At 38.9% G+C, this 23,597-nt stretch overlaps 1 protein-coding gene and 1 non-coding gene across 10 annotated transcripts in view; one reads left to right on the forward strand and one right to left on the reverse strand.

Annotated features, from left to right (window-relative positions):
- Positions 1–478: 478 nt before the first annotated feature.
- Positions 479–23,597, reverse strand: part of LOC117525032 (signal transducer and activator of transcription 4-like) — a 46,407-nt gene continuing 23,288 nt past the window's right edge. For 3 of the 9 annotated variants that reach the window (XM_034186857.1, XM_034186855.1, XM_034186856.1), the window contains exons 10-24: positions 22,268–22,360; positions 20,816–20,875; positions 20,689–20,709; positions 17,662–17,755; positions 16,559–16,603; positions 15,080–15,163; positions 14,901–14,999; positions 12,697–12,832; positions 10,243–10,295; positions 9,836–9,930; positions 8,557–8,693; positions 4,376–4,567; positions 4,207–4,252; positions 2,231–2,333; positions 479–1,182 (exon numbers count right to left, since the gene is read on the reverse strand). In XM_034186857.1, coding sequence (XP_034042748.1) covers positions 1,159–1,182; positions 2,231–2,333; positions 4,207–4,252; positions 4,376–4,567; positions 8,557–8,693; positions 9,836–9,930; positions 10,243–10,295; positions 12,697–12,832; positions 14,901–14,999; positions 15,080–15,163; positions 16,559–16,603; positions 17,662–17,755; positions 20,689–20,709; positions 20,816–20,875; positions 22,268–22,360 — 1,282 coding nt within the window. In that variant the 3' untranslated portion in view covers positions 479–1,158. The remainder of the gene's footprint in view (positions 1,183–2,230; positions 2,334–4,206; positions 4,253–4,375; positions 4,568–8,556; positions 8,694–9,835; positions 9,931–10,242; positions 10,296–12,696; positions 12,833–14,900; positions 15,000–15,079; positions 15,164–16,558; positions 16,604–17,661; positions 17,756–20,688; positions 20,710–20,815; positions 20,876–22,267; positions 22,361–23,597) is intronic. The other 6 variants (XM_034186862.1, XM_034186859.1, XM_034186860.1 and 3 more) reach the window with 4 other exon arrangements.
- On the forward strand, positions 14,028–14,101 carry trnan-guu. Its single transcript has one exon. It is a non-coding gene; the product is annotated as a tRNA-Asn (tRNA).

Consider the following 23,597-nt stretch of genomic DNA (forward strand, 5'->3'; position numbering starts at 1 on the left):
TGCCATTCGGTGAACTGCTGCTCCGCCTAGCAACATGATCAGAAACACCTTTTGGGGCAAACATTTTTTCTTACCTTCATTGTGGTTCTCTACGCTGGGGTCCTCTAGCTGTTACATGTTTTAACAATTAATTAATGGTTCACTTTGCTGAAATCAAAACTTCCCTTTCAGTTGTACATTAAGTCTTTGGTACGAGGCTTCTTTGGAAGATCCTTGAACATCACCTGAAAGACTTTGCTTTAAACAAATGTTTATTTGAATGAGGAGTATCACTTGCATTCTGAGAAAGCACCAGCTATGACATGTGGCAATTTCTCTCGTGATGTTCCAGAACCCACGGTGGTTCTCTAGTGCGGCGGATGCAGTGATGCACGGCACCGGTGCACATTCTCAGACCTGAACTGACTTGTGGATTTGTGATTGTAATTAATGTTCATGATCAATTTTATGAATTGAAAAAAAAAGTTTCAGTGCTGACTTTTACGGCAAAGTGTAAAAGCTTTAATTTGTGCAAATGACAAGTGAGAAACTAGTAACGTGTATTTTACTGTTTGCCACATTTTTTTCTTGCTCTTTTGCAACAGCAGCTGTCCTTCCTTTTTTACACATTTGCTTTGCTGTTTCTCACACGATTCATAGAAAGCAGCACATCTCCATTTCTGCATTCCTACTGATGCTGCGCTTTGCTGAAGAGAATCATGAATGCGCTTTTATCAGAATTGCAGCTGGTTTTGGTGAGTCAGGCTCTGCAGCCGGGCTGGGACACGTCAGCCCTCAGAGTACATCTTGAAACAATGTAAAACAGACTCAGTCCGTGAAGCTGTCACACAATTCTTGCTGAAATGAAATTTTGTAGCAGGAATATAACATAACATGCAAGTACAAGTGACAATGATACAGCAAAATCTGAGTTCTGCCAAATAATGTTACATATATTAGCAAAATAACCATGAACTTTTTTATAAACACAAACATACTTTTAAAATACAGTCAACATTTACAGTGTAAAGTGATGGACATGACTGAAGTGGAAACACATTGAACACATGCAGGAAGGAGAAATGAGTCACATAAAAAAACTTGATTATTAGAAACACTGGAATCAGATCCATCATGAAGGTAGATATTAAGTGAAGGCAGCAGGACAACTGTCTGGTCTTACTCTGAATATGGAGAACTCATCTACAAACAAAAAGAAAACAACATCATCTGAGGATTACGTCAGGCTCAGTTCAGTTCATATGTTCTGTATCTCTTAAACACATTAAAACACATAAGTAATGTAGAAAAATAAAACAATGGATAATACAAGTTGCTCATAAGGGCAGGGACATAACTGTAAGTTGATTTTTTTTTTTTTTTTTTTTTTTTTTGCTGTCAACCCATCTTATTTTTTTTTTACCTAAAGTTAAACTTTTTAAAGGAATAAAATCATTATCATTAATAACATTAATTTAAGAAAATAAATCCATTTTGGTACAGCTGAGTGAACCCTGGTAAGTAGGGAACATATTTTGAGTGCAAACCGGAGGGAGCACAAACTGCAACAAGGCTGGATTAAGGCTCTACATTCTGGAAGGACATGGTGGGGACATGGTGGGGACATGCTGGCTGGGGGTCTTTTGCCTGCGTATTTTCACATGAGCCAATCAGAGTGCTACCTGTCATAACCTTCAGGACTGTGCATGACGTGCATGGCGTGCAGTGCTGACTGGTGTGGAGAGGTTTTACAGTGATGATATGGATCTGCACTGACAGGGCGAGTGAGTGAGGGAGTGCTCACACGAGGACACTGTCAGGTCCAGTGTAGTTGGACAGTAGCTGGACGTAGTTGGACAGTTGGACAGTGATACTTTTGTCATTTTGCTTCAGTGTTCAACCACAATGGAGTTGAAATGAAACCATCAAGCAGAGTGAATCTGTCTGGAGCAGGCAGCGCTCAAAAAGAGTAAGAAGTCGACAGTGAAGGAAACCACCGAGACAGCCGAAGCAGCTCTGAAGGACTGACGGGCTTCTGTGGCTGTGACTGAACACACTGTGCAACCTCTGCCTGTTTTATCACAAATATGCAGCTTCAAGATGGAGTGACACAGAAAAGGACTTTCTACAAATGAAGACATACAGTTTCAGCTACGGTTTGTCAGAAGGCACATGGGTGACATTCAGAAAATACAGATTCATAGAAGAGTTGACCAAAGGTCAGTGTGTGTGTGTGTGTGTAGAAACATACTGTGTCAATTTCAAAACACAGCTGCTCACTGAGCATGTCAAACTCCCCAGGGGTCATCGGAGGCTCGGGGGACCGACTAGGAGGCGAGATGCTGGCGCTCGACCTGGTTGTGGAGGGGGTAGTACACACAAACATAATGCAAATAATCTGAGGTCAGTCTGGCGCAATTACATGTGGTTTTTTCATATGTTTTGTAGACTGACCAACTACAACTATAACTACACTTAAAAAGAGTCATATTATCCCAAATCAGTTCATTTGTGCTTAATTGTGCTTGGAGTTTGTGTAAAACATTCTCATGGTAGCATCATCATACAGTGCTGCTAGAAAATTTGTATGTACAATTTTAAATTCAGAACTCTCTATCTATCTATACGATATATATATATATATATATATATATATATATATATATATATATATATATATATATATATAGATAGATAGATAGATAGATAGATATAGTTCTGTGTATAATTTTTTTTTCTAAAATTATGTCCTTTAAACTCACTAGCCTCTACAACATGACATAAATGAAATAAAAAATATATAAAAGGCAAAATGATGGGTTGTAGATATTTGCACTCTTTAGTGTAAAGCAAGTATATCATCACTTTTACAGCCAGTTTTCTTCAAACAGTCAGGAGATGGATACATGCACATTTTCAAGTCATTGAACATGTCTTGGACTGCATTTGCATCTGTCATTAAGAAATGCAAAGAGCATGGTACTGCATGGTAAGTCTATATGGAGGAAGCAGTTCTCAAAAACTGAGTGACTTTGCAAGAAGATGAGTACAACCCTGAAGAAGTTATAGGCTTCTGTGCCTGCAACTGGAGACATATGGAGAGTGCAAGCTTTGAATGTTCCATCACTGTTCACAGCTTCATAGTGCAGTGGAGCAGAGAAGGATTTTTGTTTCAACAGTTAAGATCAAAATGCAAAACTTTGCACATTTTCTCCATTCGCAGCCACAAACGCGTATAACTTCTTCTGGTTTGTCTGTGTGTCTTGGTGGCTGTGAAAGTGATGATATACTGGTTTTACACTAAAGGGTGCTCTTACATTTGCAAGCCATCCTGTTGCCTTTTATATTTTTATTTAATTGATGTCACTTTCTAGAGCTTAGTTTTAACTCTGGCTTTAAAGGGCATCATTTGTGACATTTGTATGTACATATGCCTTTTTTATGTCATTCCAACATTCAGATGTGTTCCAGCGTTCACAGACTTTCAGGCACCGCTGTGGCTGAATGTGTCAAATTGCTCTTCAGAAACAAAAGGTTGTCCTGAAACAGTTGTTTTTATGTGTTTCTGATTTGTGTCACACAGTCATGCTTATTTCAGACTCTATCCTTTGTGACATCATCAGCTTGGTGGGGGGGGGGGGGGGGGGTGCTCATGTCCTCTGCCCAGAGAATTCATAATTCCGCCAGGTCTAAATTCCAAAGTCCAAATTTTTCTTTTTAAATGAACTGCAATGTCAGCAGAAATGCAATAACTGGTCAGCTGGTTTGTAAGTGGGGTCATTCTTCTTTCAGACGTGCTTCAGAGTATAGTCCTTCACCACTAACTCGGTCTGTATCTACTGCCCGTAGAAACACGCCAGCATGGTGCACTTTGGTTCTGGCATGGTTTCATGTGCTAGTAGAAATGTGACCTGGACTCTTTCTTGCTTTGAGAGCAGTGCAGGTGATTATCCTGTCTGCACCTTCTCCAACACCCACACAGACTTTGAGGGACGACCTTCAAACCATAGAGGGGGCATGCCAAGCAGCAGCTCCTTTCCAGTTAAAGAAACAGACCCAAAAACAGGTCATTTTGTTGAGATCTGAAAGCGGGGTGTCTATGGTATTTTCTTTCCTACAAGCTTTATTAACCGTGCTTAAGGCACTTGGGGACAGATACTATCATGCTGAAATGGTGCATAATATGACTCCTATAACATTAAGAGTTCCAGCCTCTCATTAACTCACCTCACCTCAGAGACAGGGATCAGGGTAGATGGTATGTACGGGTAGGCTGAGAATACAACAGACACATGAGACTTTAACTGTAGATTTTCAAACCTGGACAATGTGTTACAAACTAAACACTCCAATAAGGATGAATTCTCAATCAGAAATAATAATATTTCTCTCTTGCCTTTGCTGGGGTGACTATTGTAATGTCGACGAAAGGCCTCGTCTTTGGGGATGTCTGGGTAGAGGTACTTGAGAGGGCTCTCTGGGACAACCCCGGCTGAGATCACTTTGTAGTCCCTTATGATGTCAGCAAACGGGAGAGCGCTAAGTCGGTTTTTTGTGTACGGCTCCACTGAGTTGAACTTTATTTCTCCTGTTGAGACAGGTGACCATTTTCAGTGAACAGCATTAAGTCAAACACAAAAAAGAAAAAAACACATGACAGAAACATTTATCCTGCACTGATTTTGTATTTAAAAAACAGTTGTACCATTCCACACCAATCTTTGTTATATTGTTAGTTTCAGATGGGTGCTACATTAAACAAAGGCTAAATACACCAAATATCAACCATTTATTAAATGGAATACATGGAATATTCATCAAATAGACTGAAATGTGTCAAATCAGATGGCAGTGAATCATATTATAAATATAATCAATTGTTTTCATGTTATCCATGATCTTTAATGATATACAGTGAGGAAAATAAGTATTTGAACACCCTGCGGTTTTGCAAGTTCTCCAACTTAGAAATCATGGAGGGGTCTGAAATTTTCATCTTAGGTGCATGTCCACTGTGAGAGACATAATCTAAAAAAAAAAAAAAAAATCCGGAAATCACAATGTATGATTTTTTAATAATTTATTTGTATGTTACTGCTGCACATAAGTATTTGACCCCCTACCAACCAGCAAGAATTCTGTCTCTCATAGACCTGTTAATTTTTCTTTAAGAAGCCCTCTTATTCTGCACTCTTTACCTGTATTAATTGCACCTGTTTGAACTTGTTACCTGTATAAAAGACACCTGTTCACACACTCAGTCAATCACACTCCAACCTGTCCACCATAGCCAAGACCAAAGAGCTGTCTAAGGACACCAGGGACAAAACTGTAGACCTGCACAAGGCTGGGATGGACTACAGGACAACAGGCAATCAGCTTGGTAGAAGACAACAACTGTTATTATTATTTATTAGAAAGTGGAAGAAACACAAGATGACTGTCAATCTCCCTCAGTCTGGGATTCCATGCAAGATCTCACTTTGTGGGGTAAGGATGATTCTGAGAAAGCTCAGAACTACACAGGAGGACCTGGTCAATGACCTGAAGAGAGCTGGGACCACAGTCACAAAGATTACATTAGTAACACATGATGCCGTCATGGTTTAAAATCCTGCAGGGCAGTAAGGTCCCCCTGCTCAAGCCAGCACATGTCCAGGCCCGTTTGAAGTTCACCAGTGACCATCTGGATGATCCAGAGGAGGCATGGGAGAAGGTCATGTGGTCAGATGAGACCAGAATAGAGCTTTATGGAATCAACTCCACTTACCATGTTTAGAGGATGAGAACAACCCCAAGAAAACCATCCCAACCGTGAAGCATGGGGGTGGAAAGATCATACTCTGGGGGTGCTCTTCTGCAAAGGGGACAGGATGACTGCACCATATTGAAGGGAGGATGGATGGGGTCATGTATTGCGAGATTTTGGCAAACAACCACCTTCCCTCAGTAAGAGCATTGAAGATGGGTCATGGCTGGGTCTTCCAGCATGACAATGACCCCAAACACACAGCCAGGGCAACTAAGGAGGGGCTCCGTAAGAAGCATTTCAAGGTCCTGGACTGGCCTGGCCAGTCTCCAGACCTGAACTCAATAGAAAATCTTTGGAGGGAGCTGAAACTCCAAACCTGAAAGATTTGGAGAAGATCTGTATGGAGGAGTGGACCAAAATCCCTGCTGCAGTGTGCAAACCTGGTGAAAAACTACAGGAAATGTTTGACCTCTGTAATTGCAAACAAAGGCTACTGTACCAAATATTAACATTGATTTTCACAGGTGTTCAAATACTTATTTTCAGCAGTAACATACAAATAAATTATAAAAAAAAATCATACATTGTGATTTCCGGATTTTTTTTTTTTTTAGATCATGTCTCTCACAGTGGACATGAACCTAAGATGAAACTTTCAGACCCCTCCATGATTTCTAAGTGGGAGAACTTGCAAAATCGCAGGGTGTTCAAATACTTATTTTTCTCACTGTATATTAATTCATAATGTATCCCCTCTGTCCTTTTTATTAGGCACTGTGATCCCTATACCAAAAAATAAGAGGAAAACATTATGTAACTCAGAAAGCTACAGATCGGTAGCACTCAGTATATTTTCTGCAAAGTGTTTGACTTTATAATCATGTTGAAAGATCCTGCTGTCGTATGTTCTAAGTTGCATTTTGGGTTTAAAGGCCCAGTCCCACTGGTGTTTATGAAGATTTGCGCATGAACTGCACACAAACTTGGTTTATATTCGCTAAACATCCGCAATATCCGTGAAACATGCTTGTATGAGTCGGCCAACATCCGCACACGTCTGCAGAGGCATGTTTTTCTGGTGGCAGGATTTTTGAGCTGCACAAAATTTTGGTTGCGGATGACATGCACCTTACATATGCAATACATACTCAATCTATGCACTGTATATCCGCCATTATCCGCAACTAACAGGGTAATGCGGCTCGGCAGCAGACTGGGACAGTGTGTAAAATGGATATATAGCATGCCTATCATGTCCACATCACAAACTAACATAAGTTGTAGCGAATGCAGAGTGGCCATGAATAAAGCGATTGTATTACGTCTGCTTTGCGGACAATTTGCGAATGCATAACAAACACGTCACGTAAACCTGAAGTACTATATAAATGTGGCAGAAATCGACATACCTGCCAGTCAGTGCCAGTCCAGATGTGGAGACATACAGATGTAGCTATGGATCCCCAAAGATGGAGTGTAATAGTTGCTGCCATCCACCAACATACCAATCAACTTGTCCAAGTCCAGCAATTGCTCCAGAGGCTGTGGTGTTGGTGTGAATAGTGATGGCGAAAGGCCCGAGTGCGCTTCTTTTATGACCGCAATGCAGATGCCGCGCATGTGCAATACAGCCGCTGTTTCCGCAACATGTACGCGATGCATTCTCAATACATCTGTAATACTTCCATGATAATCGCAATGCGTCTGATCCATTTCCTCAATGCATGCGTGATACATCCGTGATTGTTCGTCATATATTCGCTATACATTATTATTATACCCGTAATTCATACTGAGAAATTTGTCATTTTTGGCCAATTTTGTTGCGGATGACAACAAATGCCCGAAATTTGTATACTCAATTCATGTGTAATTAATCTTCTACCCAGTGGGACCGGACCTTTAGAAGAACTGCTCTATCACTCAGTCTACTTTTGTCCTCAATGAAGTCATACGTTTTTACAATCTTAATCACACCAGTGTTTGTACTGTTATGCTCGATGCCACCAAGGTATTTGATAGTCTGCAGTTCTGTAAATTGTTTAATGAATTGATGAAACGTAATGTATGACCTCCACTTTGTATTACAGGTGTTGATTATTAATGGCATTGAATGTCACATGGGTCCATAGTATATCATGTTAAGTCATGAATTTGGTGACATTTTAATCAATAATATTAATTTTAACAGTAACTGTGATGGAGATCAGGCACATATTTTAAGAGAGCTGATTGACGTTAGAGATGGTTTCAGCTTCTGTGAGAATTAGAATTTTAATGATATTGGAGATAAAAATCAGTTTTATGTGTATATGCTTATCTTGATTTTTTATGTTTATCATCTGTATTTCATTGTATCTGTACTTGTTCCATATACTGTGTGTGTGAATAACAATGATACATAAATATCTTAAAGGTGCCAACATAGATTTTTGTTTAAAATGTTTTACAAATGAAACACAATTTCATGTGTTACTTTCTTTAGAAAATTATCTTAAGAAGAGTTGATATAAATCCCAGTTTTTTTACTTAAATGACTATTGCAGCACAAAAAGCTAATTTCTTTAAGCCTTTATTCTATGACTAAATACGATCTCACTTGTAGAAAAATGGTATTGTGTTTCTTCTTTAATCACTATCAAACATGTCATGATGGAATGTGTGGGTCAGATTTTTGTCGTATTTTCCACACCCTGTAGATGGCAGGTTTTACGAAGGAAATTTATCTGACGGACACTCAGTCTTGAGGCGTGGATCTTGGCATTGATGTCAGTACAGTGGCAGGTCACAATCTCGTGAGAATCTCTTTGCAAAGAACAGCTCACCATTGTCACCGTGCTCCACCCAGGTGAAGGTGATTCCTCCGAGATGACTCTCACTGAAGCGTAAGAGGAAGGTTCCGGGTTTTCTGTTCTTCAGCAGATTGCGCTCCAGCTCTTTACTGACAAAACCCATGATGTAACTGTACACAGAAAGTTGGATTTTTAACATTAATGAGTGTTGATTTTTAACCTCCATTGCTATGTGGCCTGTTCTTTTGCAACATCATCTGGAATGAGGAATTTTGCATCAACCAAATTAAATTGAAAATGAAATCTTCTCCAACTGGCCTGGTGTCCTCTGTTGGTATATATATATATATATATATATATATATATATATGAATTATTATTCAGTATGTTCTCATGTACCACTGTGATTATTTTCAAGTTGTTGTACTGCAGCAATTTTTTTACATTGTATTCTAAAAATAACACACAATATGCATTTATTGTGAAATGTTTTTTATAATAATAATAACAATTATTCTTCTTATTATTATTATTACTGAGGGAGACACAGAAGAGTTGTTCCACTTGATTGTGAGGAAATGTCAGCTATGACATTTTGGCAAAGTGACACGTTTCTCTAATATGATATGGTACACTATATGATATATATGAGATAGATATGATATATATGATATATGATATACAGTAGATATATGATATATGAGACGTAATGATATATGAGATTGATATGATACAATCTATGATACTGTATATGAGACAGATAGATATATATGACATAGATGATATTATATATGACATACAATATGATTACAGTATATATGAGATAGATATGATACAATCTATGACATGGGATATGATATATGAGAGAGATAGATATAGGATATGATATGAGACATAATATGATATGATATATGGGATATAATATAAAGATATGAGATAGATATATGATACATGAGATATAATATGATATATGAGATAGGTATGAGATGATTAGTAGAAGTAAAACAGCAAAGGGCCAAGAAGAAAACCTTGCAGTGTCCCACATTTTACAATAACAGAGAAGTCTGCTGTGTGAAAACATGAGATGATACATAATGTACAATTTCTCTTTTCCTGTTGGCAGCTAGGGCTGTGGCGAGTGGGCAGTTTGGATTGGTGCAGCTTTACCACACCTTGATAATGTGGTGAATCTGGTGTGTTTTTAAGGTATCTCTCAGGTAATACAGACTACATCAACCAGCCTCCTTTCAGGGGATTTCATAGTCTGATAAACTGAAAGGAGGATTCACGCTGGAGATCACAGATGACATACTTGTCATTCCAGACTGGCATCAAGTGCTTCTTGATGAGTTCCAGGATGGAGTCCAGCCACATCCAGAAGCTGAAGGGCTTTCCCGCCATATTCTCCTTGAAGAATGTTTGACATTAAGAAAACAATAAATACTATTATGTGGTAAAACAAACAAACAAACAGGTACGTAACCATGAAATAGACTTTTAAAAAGAATCTTGCTCAATCACCTGCTTCATATTTATTTCAGGTGTGACTGAACTATCAAAACGTCTATAAAATAAATTGTTATGTAATAAAATACACTAAATCTATATTTTCTCCTCAGTTGCCATTATTTATCTGCTTCACTGATGGTTTAAAAGCAGAACAGCTTTGATCTGGTCACTAGGTGGCGCAGTCATACTGGTGTATGTGTGAGGCCATACCTTACAGAACTTAGACCAGGACACTTGGAAATCATTACAGGAGGCAGACTGACCTGCAGCGACACATACAACACAACATTAACAACAAGAATACACACATTTACATACACAGGAACTGCAGGAAAAGTGAAAAACAACCAACACAACAGTAAAATTGTGACAACGTGTCTGCCGCAGCCAGTGGGTGTGTTTTTGGCCTCCAGTTACCGGGGTCCCAAACACACTGGGTCATGCCGAGGGTCAGGTGGCACACGCTCGTAGTGCTCCGGCTGACCTTCCCTCAAGCAGTGCAGAAACAAGATCTTCTTTAACTTTTTAAAGCTTTGTGAGGAGTCATACTGTGTGTGGACAACAATCTGTCCACCAACACCCCAAAAACAGTCATCTGCTGGCTGGAGGAGGACTAACTACACTTACAAGCACTTTAACATCATGCCCACGACTCAACATACTGGATATGGCATGCAACACACTTTGAATAGTGATTCCTTCCATATGTACTGAAAACTCTTCTGGTAGATTTCACAGTACGTGTTAATTACTGGTGTGGTTTTTGTATTTCAAACCTTTTTGAAAGTTTGTGAATAAAAATCGAGACTAGGGTCAATATTATAGACTTGTTTGCATCATTGTGACAGAAGTACCAGTGATGTTGAGGTTATATACAAACGTATGTTGTGATATAATGATGTATACATAAACTGAACTGAAACGAAATTGTGCGACATTATTATCTGTTTGTAGAAGGTTTGGTTTTGCAGTGAACTGCACTAAATTTTACTTTGTGTGTCCATAAAGTTCACGTCAGTGTTGTGTTGGAGGCTTTGCTTCATTAACTGTTTAGTGTTATTGAAAATAATTTCAGTGATCATAAAATTTGTCAATAAATGTGTAGTAGTCGCAACAAAAAGTGGTGCTTTGAAAAACCACAAACGTGGACTTCTTAAACAGTCAAAAATCATTCTTAACATTAGACATTGTCTTTGTTAAATTTCAAGTGTTGAATCAACGTTTCAAACAGTTCCATAAGTTATTGGCAGTCGGAGAAACTGCCAACAATAACGGTGGACCTCGCCAATTCAAAAACAGCCACACTCCTGGTGGTACGGATCACATCTGGTCCGTGATCCACACCGATTTCCTCAAAAGCTGCAGTGATAAACCCGCTGTGTGCCCTGTTGACCAACAGTTGAAAACTGATCGGATCTGATAAGAATCAGCTTTTTGATTAGTCACTTAAACTTCACCAAAAAAAAAGTGCGTGCTTCGCTTGACTTTGTGTGTGAGGTGGAGCGAGCAGTCAGTGTTTGATCCGTACACAGCGCCGTGTATTCTACAAAAAACACACAAACACACTGTCTCACTTTAAATACGTGTTAAGTCTCTTTTAGTTCATCAGCAGTGAACGTCTGTCTCACTGTTAAGAGCGATTATGAACAACCCGTGAAACCCCCCCCTTTCTATTATTGTCTGTTCTGCAGCTCACACACAGACTGTGCAGGGGCAGACCCACAGGGAGGGCAGGTGGGAAAGCCCCCCCCCCACCACCACCACCACCACCACACCCTTTAAAGGTCCACTTTTGAAGACATTTTAAAGGCTTTTTTTTTTTTTTGCACATGATACTAATATAGTGCAGCAGATAACAGAATATTTACAGAGGAATCATTCAAATGGTGATAGAAGCACAAAAAATCCAGTAGTTCAATACTCATTAGACAGTCCTCTTGTGAAAAAAACAACTGGCCATTTGAATTTTCAATAGGAAGCCAGGTAGGGGTCAATGAAGAATTACACAGGGGTCAAAATTAAAAATGTTCCATTCATATTAAGAACTGTATCACATTATTTGTCTGATCATAAAGATTCCAAAAAGGTATAGTTTGGACAATCTATGACTGAATTCTGTGGAGTTATGGGCCAAAAAGAGCAAGAATGGTGAGAAAGTTCAGTTTCAGTTTGAACAGGGGTCAAAAGTTAAAGTTGCTCTAATTTTGGTAAATGCTTATGAAGGTTATGATGATGTTGATGATAATGATGGTGGTGATTGAAATGATAAGTAAAGAGTTCTACTGGGTCAGGTTCAACAAACAAGTGTCTAAAAATATTGATACAAATATTGATCATGCACATTGACAAAAATGGTCCAAATAACATGTCAGATGACACCACATGGCACCACTGTGGGTGGGAGACATGTTCCCAGACCCTCCTGTGGCATGTAGGCACCAGCTTCACTGGACAGTTTAACGTTTGCTGGCTCTAACTACCTGCTTGATCATGTTTCTGCAAATGATTTGTTGCATTATTTAAATTCTGAAATGAATTTTTTATATATTTTGGTTGCGGTAAAGTACAGTAAAGAGAACTCCGAGCAACCAACAGTTGTTGTGCCCTTCACCAAGGTGCCACGTTTTTACGTTATTGTTGACGTCTTTCTCCATCACAACGTACCAAGAAGCTTTTCTCCCAGCATGCAAAGCTGCTCCCTGTTGAGACCCCGCCCAGCGAAGGTGGAGAACTGCCAGCTGAGGACCTCAGACAGCTGACTCCATGCGGCCCGAGGCGGGTTTGCGAAGAACGCCAAATTCTGTAGATTAAGAGCAAAACTGTGGTGACAGCATACAGTAAGTAAGTAAGAAGAAGGACTTACAATATAAAACCAAAATATTAAAACTGTGCGGCCTTTCAAATTTCACAAAACTGACTAAATTTAGTTTCCGCTGAAGTTCAAGCATTATAATATTATTATTTTTAAATGTGTTGCAAAATGACATTTAATTTGAATGAAGAGTGAACATATTTATCTGGGGGGGAATTCCATGAGGAATATTTAATTTTTATTTTAACACTGTCTGCAGGAGGACGTGCATGTATGCATGCATGAGGTTTTGAAATTACTGGAAGTTACCGTTGACCTTGTGTGATGCGCTACAGGGGCGTGCACACTAACATCCATAAGATGTCTTGTCAATCACGTCAGAGGTGTTATTTGGTTTCAAAAGGTGTCTTTACAAAATATACAAGAAACATTTTAGATTTATTCAGAAATAAGCTATTTCACAGTGTTTTCTGCCACCTTGTATAATTTTGTTGGAGTGAGCAGCCACCTGACGCCATCCTGCCTTACTGTACTCTGATTGGCTGTCACCGTGTGCTTCCCAGCATCTCTCTCAAGTTGGGGGAAGCCCCCATGTGATTTATGACGTCACTATCACAGACTGTGTGTGTTGCTACTGTAGATAGGTCAAGGCTGTCTGTTCATTTGCAATTTTCCCCCTTCAGGGGCTATAATTATAAATTTCTCCTAACAGTGTAAATTTTGTTTACATTAGCAATGGGATATTATGAATCCCTTATTTAAAGGCTAATAAATAAAATTATTGTGGTGCGAAAGAAAATTCTTTTAATGACTTAAATCTTTAAAATGCCCAAGGCCATGTAGCTTTAAGAATGAATGAACTTTGTATTTTGTTACATGTTATGCTGATGCAAACTGTGATCACATTTATATTCGTTTCATTATTATTCATAATATGTGGTTATATGACTGTGTTTTCTTTCTTTTTGAGGTTTGGCTTACTTTTTTAAAGATTTGGATAATTTAACTGCTATAGCGACTTGTTGTCAGTAGGTGGCAGTGTGAGACTGACTCGCCCTGTCGCTGTTTTGTCTTCGTAACATCACGTGACGTCTCAGTTTAACTAAACTTTTGTTTTGACAAAGATCGAATGCACAAAATATGAGACAAGAGAGAGATGTGATGAAAGAGAGAGAGCAGGTTTGTCTCTGTGGCGCAATCGATTAGCGCGTTCGGCTGTTAAGTGAAAGGTTGGTGGTTCGAGCCCATCCAGGGACGTTTACTTTTTTTCAGGTTAATGCAGGCTAAATTATACCGATGAGCCTTTCAGACATATTCCTGGATTGGACCTGGACTACATCTAAATTCTTCTCAGTAGATGAAATAAAATTTCTTTGTTAAATATAATTTCAGGAAGGTGAAATAAATCTGAAGAATAACAATATGAGCCACATGAACATTATTATTATTATTACAACATCAACCTCCTGAAATAAACGTTTTCCTCTTTCTGTGAAACAAAATGAACAGCTGCCAGAGGGAGATCACAAATTATCTCCCCTTTGGAGAGTTTATCTTCCTATTTTGTGTATTTTTATTAATTTTTTAAGAGATTTATTTTTTTTGAGAAAACACTGTATAAACAAGTGAGAACATTTCCAACAGACCACAGAAACAAACAAAGAGTCTCCAATCATTAACAAAGGGATTCAACACATTTTGTCAAGGGGGGGAATTAAAGTGTATATGACATAAAATATAATTATTATAAAAACAACAATCATTATCAGTCTATTTTTTTTTTCATTTGTAGAAATGAAGATGGTGAAAAAAATTTTCTCAGTTTTGTTGACCAGCGCAGGAAAGAATGGTTTAGTTTTTCAAATTATATTATTATTGTTTTTATTATTTTAAATTTAAGCTGTAAGTGAAGTGTGACATGTGTGTCCAAACCTTTGACTGGCATGTGTGTGTTAAAATTTTCGTGGAATGTTTTTCTTCTTTGGTTACAGTAATAATCACTGCTCCAGAACATTCTGTGCATTTCAAAGACACTGAAGGGAAGCGATGGTCTCACCCTGGGCTCGTCTGTTAGCAGGTTATACCACATCACAGAGGCCCAACCGCCCGGCAGCTGGCAGACGTTAGAGATGACCACAAGTGGCAGAGAACATGTCTGGAAAAACACAGGGGGTGGGGGAAATGAGTAACAGTTTTCACCACCCACAACAAAAACTGGATGACATTAAATCTGACCTCCAGGTCGATGGTGAGGCCCTGAACGGTGAAGCACGCCTCAAAACTGAGAGAGTGAAGCTCCTCCGTCACAGAGAGCAGACCCTGCAAAGCACACAAAACAGGGCCATAGATTAGGGTGCCGCAAGAGTAGCAGCTTTGTAGCCCCCCCGTGACTACTGCACTGTAAACTGAAAACATTTTAATCATCTATTTCAAAATAAACACTATTCTGAGGGCCCAATTTATGCATCAAGTATTTAACCACTAAATAATGTTTATTACTCCCCTAAACAAAACTCAGCGCATTAAAGTCTGCAAGCTATTTAGCTTGCAGCTAACATGCTAACACGCTTGTACTAGCATGTTAATCTAGATCCACTGAGTCGGAGTGGCCTGTTAATAATGTGAGCTACATTAATGCATTTTAGGGGTACTTCTGGAAACCCTGTGGGGGTTTTACTCTTTATGAGGGTGTGTGTGGTGGTTTGCACCCTGTCAGTGCATCTTTAAGTATTATTATGTTCTTTTTGTGCTCGCTGGTTAGTGTTGTGATCCCTGCGGGTGTCTGTGCCCTGGTGGTCTACCTCCTGTCTGGCTCCCCCGTGTTCCATCCCTGTGTCCTCACCTGTCAGTCTTCAGTTGTGTCTTCCTGTTGCACTCCATCACATTTGGGTTCCACTTTGCTTTTCTGCTTTAGTTCTGGATTTGTTTTTTTGGTCAGTGTTAGTTCTTATAGTCTCTGTGTTCTGATCACCTCCTTATCTCATTCTTCGTTTTCATGTTAGTTCTTACACTCTTGCACTTTATTAACTTCTGAGTTCTGTGTTGGTTTCTGAGTTGTCTGATCTGTAGTGTGTGTTTATGATTTCTCTTCTTCTTCGGTTATGTTTGGTGATTATGTTTTTGTTTTTGTTTTCCTTTCACCCTTAGATGTTAGTTGCGTTGTTTTTCACCGGCTATTGTCTGATTAATGTTTATTCTGTTTGTGTTCTGTTTATATCCACGTGTGTCTTTTGCTCCTGCTGTGAGTTTGTGCACCTGTTATCATTGGTCACCTGATGTTTAAGTTCTCACCCTGTTGATTCATTCCTTGCTCTGCTCCCTGAGCTCTCTGTGAGTACTGAGAACATCTCTGTGAATAACCTGTGGACTTGGAGTTTGTTTTGGTTTAGTTTTGGGGTTTGGTTTGGTGTTAGTTTATTTGCTCCTGCTGTCTCGCGGTTTTTGACGTTCCGTTTGTTCACCTGTCACCGCACGAACTGTTTGCACTGTTTGCTCCTGGCTCAGCCAATAAATCACTGGGGTTTTTGACACAATTTTGTTCGCAATTTTGGGTTCATGATAACAACATAATGCAACAGTATGTATGATATAAAGTACTGATGGTTTTATTTCTCCGTTAAACAGCCGTATTTAACAAAGCTGAGAAAACCCTTCGGGACTGAACAGTCCATTCAGAACATGTTACAGCGACAGAACGGCAGTCTGACGTCTCACCTCATTCCCCTTTGTGCCGTTGATATATTTCCTTTCTTTCAGCTGCTGAAAGACACAGACTCAGTGTCAGTCGACTACAGTTGAACAACAGACACACGAAAATACAAGACATTAATTTGCAACATACAACATGTGCTACAATTTCAATTTGACTTGTCAAGACAAGAGGTGCATATGGAGGTTAAAAAAAACATTTGATCAGTATCTCAGCAACAATAAGTTGAATTTCTTCATATTTCCTAGGATTGGAGCACCTATGACTGTTAGGAAATACATTCTAATATAACCATCGTAAACTTGGCAACATGGATCATTTTATGGGAATAAAATACTCAAACCAGGAAAATATTTCTTTCCCTGCACAACATTTGTTCCAGTACATAGCAAGTTACCCCTCAAGCCAACGTTTGCACAGATTATGGTGTCAGATGAATTGAAAAGCACAAAACCATTTGCCGTCAGCAAAGCATTGAAAAATGTATTCAAATATAATCCTTTTTTCAGTTAAATTTAAAGCTCGACACAAATGGGTCACCATCAGCTCCACAAGGAAATTAATCACAGACGAAAAACCAGACACATCGATCATCCAGCCTGTAGTCTCCACACAGACCTGTGACCTTCATGTGCAAACTGGTCAAAGATCTCACACCAAACATGTATAACTTCACATCTAGAGGAGTAACAATTAGCTAAATTTGAGCTTTTCTGTATTATGGTTTATAAACTAGTAATCAGCAGCAAAGCTATATTTATATTTTGTGCTCAAATTGACCCTTGAGATACTTTAACTGTACGCTTACTAATGTATTTGCTTCAAAAACAAAAGATTCCCAGTTCAAAACCACCTATTCCCCATCCTCCATGTACATCAAGAGTTGAATCAGGAAGGACATCTGGCATAAAACCTCTGCCCAATGAACATGGTGACCCCAAACAAAAAGAAAGAAGCTAAAAAGAATGACTTTTCCTGTCGTTTGTCATTGGGGACGTTCATGTGCTGATGGTTGCAGATAATCATTCTATGTAACGTCTAGACCTGCACATGTTCTGAATACCTCCGTTACATGAAGCACATAGAACTGAAAGTTTGGAGGCACTACCAGGTGTCTGAATTCCACTGAGAGGCAGCCGTCGGAGTAATCCTCAATGTCCATGACTTTAGTGTTGTTGGTAAGGATGAAAAACTGACGACTTCTGTGAAGAAAAATAAATCAAATGAAGACATTTCACCATTTCATACAACATTACCAAATCCTGACAACACCGAGCGCATGTGGCGACGATTTCTCAGGAGGAATTTGTCGGAGATGTTTTTAGATGAATTGAGACAAGCGGACCTGCTATAACTCTTATCTGCAATCCATATATATATATATATATATATATATATATATATATATATATATATATATATATACACACGAGGTCTGTCCGTAAAGTATAGGTCCTTTTTATTTTTTCAAAAACTATATGGATTTCATTCATATGTTTTTACGTCAGACATGCTTGAACCCTTGTGCGCATGCGTGAGTTTTTCCACGCCTGTCGGTGACGTCATTCGCCTGTGAGCACTCCTTGTGGGAGGAGTCATCAGCCCCTCGTCGGAATTCCTTTGTCTGAGAAGTTGCTGAGAGACTGGCGCTTTGTTTGATCAAAATTTTTTCTAAACCTGTGAGACACATCGAAGTGGACACTGTTCGAAAAATTAAGCTGGTCTTCAGTGAAAATTTTAACAGCTGATGAGAGATTTTGAGGTGATTCTGTCGCTTTAAGGACTTTTCACGGTGCGAGACGTCGCGCAGCGCTCTCAGGCAGCGTCATCAGCCTGTTTCAAGCTTAAAACCTCCACATTTCAGGCTCTATTGATCCAGGACGTCGTGAGAGAACAGAGAAGTTTCAGAAGAAGTCGGTTTCAGCATTTTATCCGGATATTCCACTGTTAAAGGAGATTTGTTTAATGAAAGACGTGCAGGCGGATTGCAGCGTCGGCTCGCAGCCGCCGCGACGCTCCGCCACAGGAAAAACACCTCTGTTGGAAGCCTTAAGGACAAGTTGGAACATCTCCAGCTGATAAACAATTTCTCATATACTCACTCCACTGAAAGCCATCAAAAGCCAACTGGATTTTAACAAATGGTTATCAACACGGAGGTGTTTTTCCTGTGCCCCTGTGCCGCTGTGCCACGTCGGCCGCGTCCCGACGCGTGGACCCGTCCGCACGTCTTTCATTAAAAAAAATCTCCTTTAACAGTGGAATATCTGGATAAAATGCTGAAACCGACTTCTTCTGAAATGTCTCTGTTCTCTCATGACGTCCTGGATCAATAGAGCCTGAAATGTGGAGGTTTTAAGCTTGAAACAGGCTGATGACGCTGCCTGAGAGCGCAGCACGACGTCTCGCACCATGAAAAGTCCTTAAAGCGACAGAATCACCTCAAAATCTCTCATCAGCTGTTAAAATTTTCACTGAAAACCAGCTTAATTTTTCGAACCATGTCCACTTCAATGTGTCTCACAGGTTTAGAAAAAATTTTGATCAAACAAAGCGCCAGTCTCTCAGCAACTTCTCAGACAAAGGAATTCCGACGAGGGGCTGGACGACTCCTCCCACAAGGAGTGCTCACAGGCAAATGACGTCACCGACAGGCATGGAAAAACTCACGCATGCGCACAAGGGTTCAAGCATGTCTGACGTAAAAACATATGAATGAAATCCATATAGTTTTTGAAAAAAATAAAAAGGACCTATACTTTACGGACAGCCCTCGTATATACACACAACCCCTGGCAAAAATTATGGAATCACCGGCCTCGGAGGATGTTCATTCAGTTGTTTAATTTTGTAGAAAAAAAGCAGATCACAGACATGACACAAAACTAAAGTCATTTCAAATGGCAACTTTCTGGCTTTAAGAAACACTATAAGAAATCAAGAAAAAAAGATTGTGGCAGTCAGTAACAGTTACTTTTTTAGACTAAGCAGAGGAAAAAAATATGGACTCACTCAGTTCTGAGGAATAAATTATGGAATCACCCTGTAAATTTTCATCCCCAAAACTAACACCTGCATCAAATCACATCTGCTTGTTAGTCTGCATCTAAAAAGGAGTGATCACACCTTGGAGAGCTGTTGCACCAAGTGGACTGACATGAATCATGGCTCCAACACGAGAGATGTCAGTTGAAACAAAGGAGAGGATTATCAAACTCTTAAAAGAGGGTAAATCATCACGCAGTGTTGCAAAAGATGTTGGTTGTTCACAGTCAGCTGTGTCTAAACTCTGGACCAAATACAAACAACATAGGAAGGTTGTTAAAGGCAAACATACTGGTAGACCAAGGAAGACATCAAAGCGTCAAGACAGAAAACTTAAAGCAATATGTCTCAAAAATCAAAAATGCACAACAAAGCAAATGAGGAACGAATGGGAGGAAACTGGAGTCAACGTCTGTGACCGAACTGTAAGAACCCGCCTAAAGGAAATGGGATTTACATACAGAAAAGCTAAACAAAAGCCATCATTAACACCTAAACAGAAAAAACAAGGTTACAATGGGCTAAAGAAAAGCAATCGTGGACTGTGGATGACTGGATGAAAGTCATATTCAGTGATGAATCTCGAATCTGCATTGGGCAAGGTGATGATGCTGGAACTTTTGTTTGGTGCCGTTCCAATGAGATTTATAAAGATGACTGCCTGAAGACAACATGTAAATTTCCACAGTCATTGATGATATGGGGCTGCATGTCATGTAAAGGCACTGGGGAGATGGCTGTCATTACATCATCAATAAATGCACAAGTTTACGTTGATATTTTGGACACTTTTCTGATGTTTAAGGATGATGAAATCATTTTTCAAGAAGATAATGCATCTTGCCATAGAGCAAAAACTGTGAAAACATTCCTTGCAAAAAGACACATAGGGTCAATTTCATGACATAGGGTTAATGTCAACGAGCAGATGTGATTTGATGCAGGTGTTTTATATATATATATATATATATATATATATATATATATATATATATATATATATATATATATATATATATATATATATATATATATATATATATATATATATGGCAACAGCACTTCATGTGCTGAAGTTGTTTGTACTCACACTCTGCCCGGTGGAAGGTCCCTGTAGAACAAACAAACACACATAGAACAGAAGATTATTGCTAACAAATCATTTAAACACGGCAGAAAAACAGTTCTCAGATAAAAAAAATAAAAAAAAATCTCACTTGTCAAATGTTGTTTTCACTTTCAGCTGATAGTCCACCTCTGGAAGTTTTACAAGCAGTCTGAGAAAGAAGAGGAAAAAAACACTATTGAATGTATAAAAATGCCATTTTTTCTACATCAGTGCGATAACAGGAAATCTAACTTAAAATGTCCAGTTATTCCTCGTTTGGTGAAAATCAAACACACACACACAAGCTGTCACTCACAGCTGCCACGCCCCCAATGCATTCTTCTGATAACTGCGCTTTACTGAGCGTGCTCGCAAACATGATGATGATGTTCATAGATATTCAAATTACACCACTAGATTTGATCTTACCTGTTTTCACTTCTTCAGCCTGCTTGAGCAGAGTATCAAACATACGTATAGTATGTTCAATAACGAGAACAATAACTAGTGGAAAATGGGGCACAGTGAATCAGTAGGTATATCTGCAAAACTACATATATATTTGCAGCAGTTATGCCATATTTTTATGCATAAACACATCCCCCTTATGAATGTGTTTTGTTTTTGGATACATTAAGGCTAAAACTAAGCGGCAAGTGAAGTCAGTTTTTCTGGGTGTCAGTCTCTTTGTATTTATTTCTCACAACAGAGGACAGGTGGGCCAAAAAACTGTTCTTATTTAGAAGACGACTCCGTCCAACTGATGAGTATGTGTTATGTCTTCTCCAGACTATCAGCTGTTTGATAACATGACTCGTGTGTCACGTGCACCCAGGGCACAGTGAATCAGTCTACAAAGTGATTTACTGAGTCCCACTATCAAGTGGATGAAAATATTACTTGTTGAAGCTTCTACGTTTATTTTTCCATGTATTATTTCTATAATTTCTGTATATCAACAACAGTTTTCACGTTTGAACAGAAAGTATGACAGTTGTATTAATAATATAAATAAATAAATAAGTAAACATATAAGGACTTATATCACTATATAAGACACTCACATATCACATAGCTGGTTTTCTGGATTATAGTTTGTATATGCATCAGCATATATTTAATAATTTTGCAGAAATCTTTTTTTCATTATATTCTAAGTTGATTCACTGTGCCTCGTGAATTAGTGTCCGGGGCACAGTGAATCAAACATTTTAAAACTGATTTTAAACACCTGTAAATTACACTTGGGGAGACATAAATAACACAGTCTTATAAACAATAACTTGCTGTATTAAATCCACAACAGAATAACCTCAACTTGTGCATAATGTGTTTATGCTGCCACAAAACAACATTTCTGATCCACTGTGTCCCGGTTTCCCCTACTGTTTCCCCACAAAAAAAAAATCAGAATTTACAGTCTCTTTCCAACAATTCATTCTCTAATTAATATAATATGACCACTCATTTTTTAAAACTTTTTTTAAATTATGCATTGTATTTCTGTGAGTAGAGGAACAGAAACCTATTGTCAAAGGTGTAGGCGCTGACACGGTGCTACCTGACTTTGGTGGTGAACTGCACTCCGGTCTTGATGATGAGGGGTTTCTGTGGCTGTGTGGGCATGCACGGCTGCTTCTCCACCACAAAGGAGCTGGAAAAGAACAACCAGCACGTCTTCATTTTACGTGTGAGACTGCTTCAAGCTAACAGGGAGTGTGTGTGTGTGTGTGTCTGTGTGTGTTAGCACTACAATGTGCTGTTCTGTTGGTTGTGGATGACAACAGGAACTGATGTTTCCTCAACGTTTCATCCACACTTAAAATGCTGTTGGAAGGGTTCACTGTGATGAGACGCTGGGCAGAAGAGGCCTTCACAGTTTTATGAATAGATGATAAATTTAAAAATATAGCACAATGAAAAAATACCATCGGCTATATCAGCATAACAATAGGAAACAGAATGTGACCTTTTGACCTCTTTAAAATAGGTCAAGGTTAGCCATCTTTGAACTTGTCCAAGGTCTGTGCCCCAAGAATGTTCCCTCAGACAGACGGACACAAAGCCTTCACAATACCCGATGGCCATATTTTGGTCTTGGATAAAAATCCATTTAATTATGGTGAATTACCATTATTTGTTGGTTTTTCCATTCAACAGATTTATAGACAACAGTACCATTAAATAATTATCAGCTTTCACTGGACTTTCTATGGTTGGAAAACAATTGACAGCCATGAAAAACAGAAACAGATTTTTTAAAAACCATTGCAGGGACTGAAAAAAGTCATGTGACTTGTTTGGTTCAGAAAACTCACTTTTGTCCACTTTTGACTTTTTGGATGATACAAGTGGAGGAAAAGGACAAAGCTGATGGTGAGTCTCCATGAACCTGATGTACCTATCTAAATATTAAAGCATTCTACGTGAGGTGCTGTCAGGAGCATGACAGTGAAAAAAAAAAAATGCGCATGCACACGAGACAAATCCAAACTGAGTGTGCACTGTTCACAGAGGGTGGAAATATTTAGCTCGTTTTGTCTGCCATGGTGACAGCTTGTTATTTGGTTAATGCTCGTGAGTTACTGCTTGTCATTGTAACAGTGGTCAGGGTGCAGATTACTTCGACAGCTGTTTCATGACAAGTGCAAGTGCAATGCACATGACGTGACACGTGCACTGCACTACAGAGAAGACTCTGACATCTCTGTAGTTTTCTCTTTCCTTTCAAGCTGTACGGCCTTTCAAATTTAAGTCATAAAAAGAAGTTTCTTTTGCACCACTATAATTTTATTTATTAGCCTTTCAATAAGGGATTCATAATTTGACATTGCCAATATGATCAAAATTTGTACTGTATGGAAAAAAGCTTGTAATTATTTCCCCAAAGG

This window comes from Thalassophryne amazonica, chromosome 14, assembly GCF_902500255.1.
Source record: "Thalassophryne amazonica chromosome 14, fThaAma1.1, whole genome shotgun sequence".
NCBI lineage: Eukaryota > Metazoa > Chordata > Actinopteri > Batrachoidiformes > Batrachoididae > Thalassophryne > Thalassophryne amazonica.